This window comes from Haliotis cracherodii, unplaced genomic scaffold (genome assembly GCF_022045235.1).
Source record: "Haliotis cracherodii isolate W230 unplaced genomic scaffold, xgHalCrac1.p SCAF_3, whole genome shotgun sequence".
Lineage (NCBI taxonomy): Eukaryota > Metazoa > Mollusca > Gastropoda > Lepetellida > Haliotidae > Haliotis > Haliotis cracherodii.
Genome location: NW_027266286.1, coordinates 51,730,353 through 51,733,264, shown reverse-complemented (window position 1 = coordinate 51,733,264; position 2,912 = coordinate 51,730,353). Strand labels below are relative to the sequence as shown.

The window sequence follows — 2,912 nt, the reverse complement described above, 5'->3', positions numbered from 1 at the left end:
GGTGACACTCTATACCCAAGGGCCGGAACAGCCGAGCAAGTACTGCTAAAGGGTACGTTTTGATTTGAGAACTTAGAATTAGCGTTAAATGGGTAGCTTCCCAAAGATCTGTAAACCCGGAGGCAGAGACTTGATAACATTTTGTGACCCCGCGGCGGTAGTGAGGGGTCGGCAGGAGCGCCCCTACCCTCGCTAGGTAACGATGGAGGGTGACAAGGACTTCTGTACCGTGGACGTGAGGATATCCCTTTGGAGGACCCTACACTGAGAGCAGGTATGTGTTCCGTGAGTGAGCGTAACAATGAAGAGCAATTGAAGATTGGAGGGATATATCATGGTTCCGAATCACAGCAGCCTGTCCTTGTTGACTGACATATTCACTATGTGTGGTGTCATAAAAGAGGGGCATTTTAACAACGAAGGTGGATAAGGAGCACGTGTTATTGTGCTGGACCAAGAGGCAGTCAGTTCAAGAGGTCGGGGATGTCCGGCTCACGGAAATGTATCAAAGGTAAAGCATGTATGTTACGGCATGGCTGAGTCTAGTCTGAGCGGATCACGAACCACGGACGTGGTGTCCCATTCTTCCAGCTTCGCTATTGGTGTCAGGGGAAAAAACATGGCTGCATCTGAAATAGATAAGCCACTTCCGGTGGTGGAACTAAAACCGTTTACTCCGCGGGTATGGAGAAGAGAAAAGAGCCTGCCTGAGTTCTATGACAAGCCTCCAACTGCAGGAGGAGAAAATAATATTGAACGACGGATCCAGTTTGAAAATGGACTTGGTGAAGAACTCGCTAAGAGTGAAAATAACGCCGCGCTTGTTGCTAAGTATTTGTTCGGCGGAGAGAGGGGATACACAAGTGAATCAAGACTGTCGGATTTAAACATCCCGAGATATAAAATCAAACTCCACCCAACTGTAGATTTCAGTTACAACTGTCGACCTCCAAGAATGAACGCGCTCATTCCTGAATTCATACCTCGCGTGGAAAGAACAAAGACCACACTGCAAGACGTGACACGTGAAGACAATGCTAACAGACAATACAGTCTTGCTAAGCAGGCAGTGACGGACGTTACGACAGCAAGACACCAGGACATGAGAATACATGGTGGGAGAGTACAACAGACACCTGGTGTCCATAGGACACAACTCACATACCTCAACCCTATAGATGAGTACAGCCAGACAGGTCAGTGGAAGCGGGGAGATAAACGGCTGCCTGAGAAATATTATCGGCCACCTCAGACAGGTAAAGGGTCAATCGTTAATGGCCATGATTCCAGAAACAGTCAGAGCAAATCATCAGTGATCAGCAGTGACGCATCGTCTGTGTCCAGTACCGGAAGTAGGGTTGTAGCACGCTCTCCGATGAAGCAGGTGAGCCACAGATTTAATCAACTATTCAATACAAAGCAAAGCGTCAGTGTGGACATAGGAGGCATCAAGACTAAGAACGCCTTGCAGATCTTAAGCGAAAATGGGCCTCCAACGAAACTGGAAAAACAACTAACATTTGAAATGGAGGTCAATATGGAGATGTGTCGCCGCCATCTTGATTTTATCTCTTCTGATGGGTCATATTTTCAACAATCTAGTATCCCCAACATGTTTCATGATCTCAGCCGGCCTATAACTCTGACTAAAGGGGAGGCGATGTTGAGAAAAGGACGCGACCTTAACAAGCGCAAAATACAAAATCGGAGACAGTCACGTGGCAGGAACGTCCTTCCTGTTGACTTTGACCGGAACGTACGTCAAGTCGATGCTGCTCAATTTGATTCGGGGATACAGAGCCCAAGGACTGGTGTTCTAGAAACTGCTTTTCATAATGGATTATTCGACAGAGTGGATGACCCTTCCATCAAATACATGACATATGCAAACAGCGGTTTCCCTTTCTCAAGAGGGAGCCCTTTGAAAGCGATCTCTTCAAAGGGAGATAACACCCCTACAACGGACGCTTCAATGCCCGGAAACAGTATACCACGTGATTTGGAAAGTGACATGCGTTTGGAGGAAGTGAAGGATTCTCTTCGGACCAGTCCCAGAAACTCTTCGTATACATCTGGGATCAGTCCTACTTTTGACACGTACATTACCGAAACGAACCCGAATGTTGGCAGTCACGTGATGTCGTTAGATTCACGGGTATTATCAAACAAGAGTGCACAAGGGGTGCATTTTACAAAAGCGCATTTCAAACCATGTACCAACGTTAAGTTGAAAGATGGCAGCAGGGAATCTGACATCGACACTCTCCGAGCGGTCACGTGATCAGCGGTCCGTATTGAACAGTTCTATTTATTTTTATTTATCAAGCAATGTGTGATATAATGTACATATGTTTATCTTACCACAGAAAATGGACAAATCTTTTTGCCGTGCCATGTGCTACTGTACAGATGTAATGAGTGCACCAGTACTTAAACCACATTACTACACCTGTCCCCGAGTGAGTCCGTCGAAATATGTCCTGTCTGTCTAATATTCCAACTGTAAACGTTACAATGTAAATCAGTGCGTCATATCCTAAAAAGGTATGGATAAATATGGATAATCATTTTATATATCAATTTTCTACTTAAAATAATATTTAGTATGACAATCAATTTATAACATGACAATATTGTCCAGTTGTTTTTATCGGCAAATCATGGTAAACACTTCGATACCGACAAACAACTCTTTGATCGCGAGATACAATCTTGAAACGGATATTTTCCGAAAGAGGAGTTTGATTATACATATGTTTTTTGGTTGTTTTTTTTTGTTTTACGTCAAACAGTCTGTGAAAAACTTTTTTGTCTAACATGACTATCTGAAAATTATCTGGGATGCCTTAAATATCAATACTATTTGAAAGAAGAACCACATTACCAACTAGCCACAAATGCAATTTGGAATA

At 44.0% G+C, this 2,912-nt stretch overlaps 1 protein-coding gene across 1 annotated transcript; it reads left to right on the top strand.

The window, feature by feature from the left end:
* The first annotated feature begins 532 nt into the window (after positions 1–532).
* Positions 533–2,281, top strand: LOC139473590 (uncharacterized). Its single transcript, XM_071256252.1, has one exon. It carries the CDS (start codon positions 533–535, stop codon positions 2,279–2,281), a length of 1,749 nt encoding a protein of 582 aa, XP_071112353.1.
* The last annotated feature ends 631 nt before the right edge of the window (positions 2,282–2,912 follow it).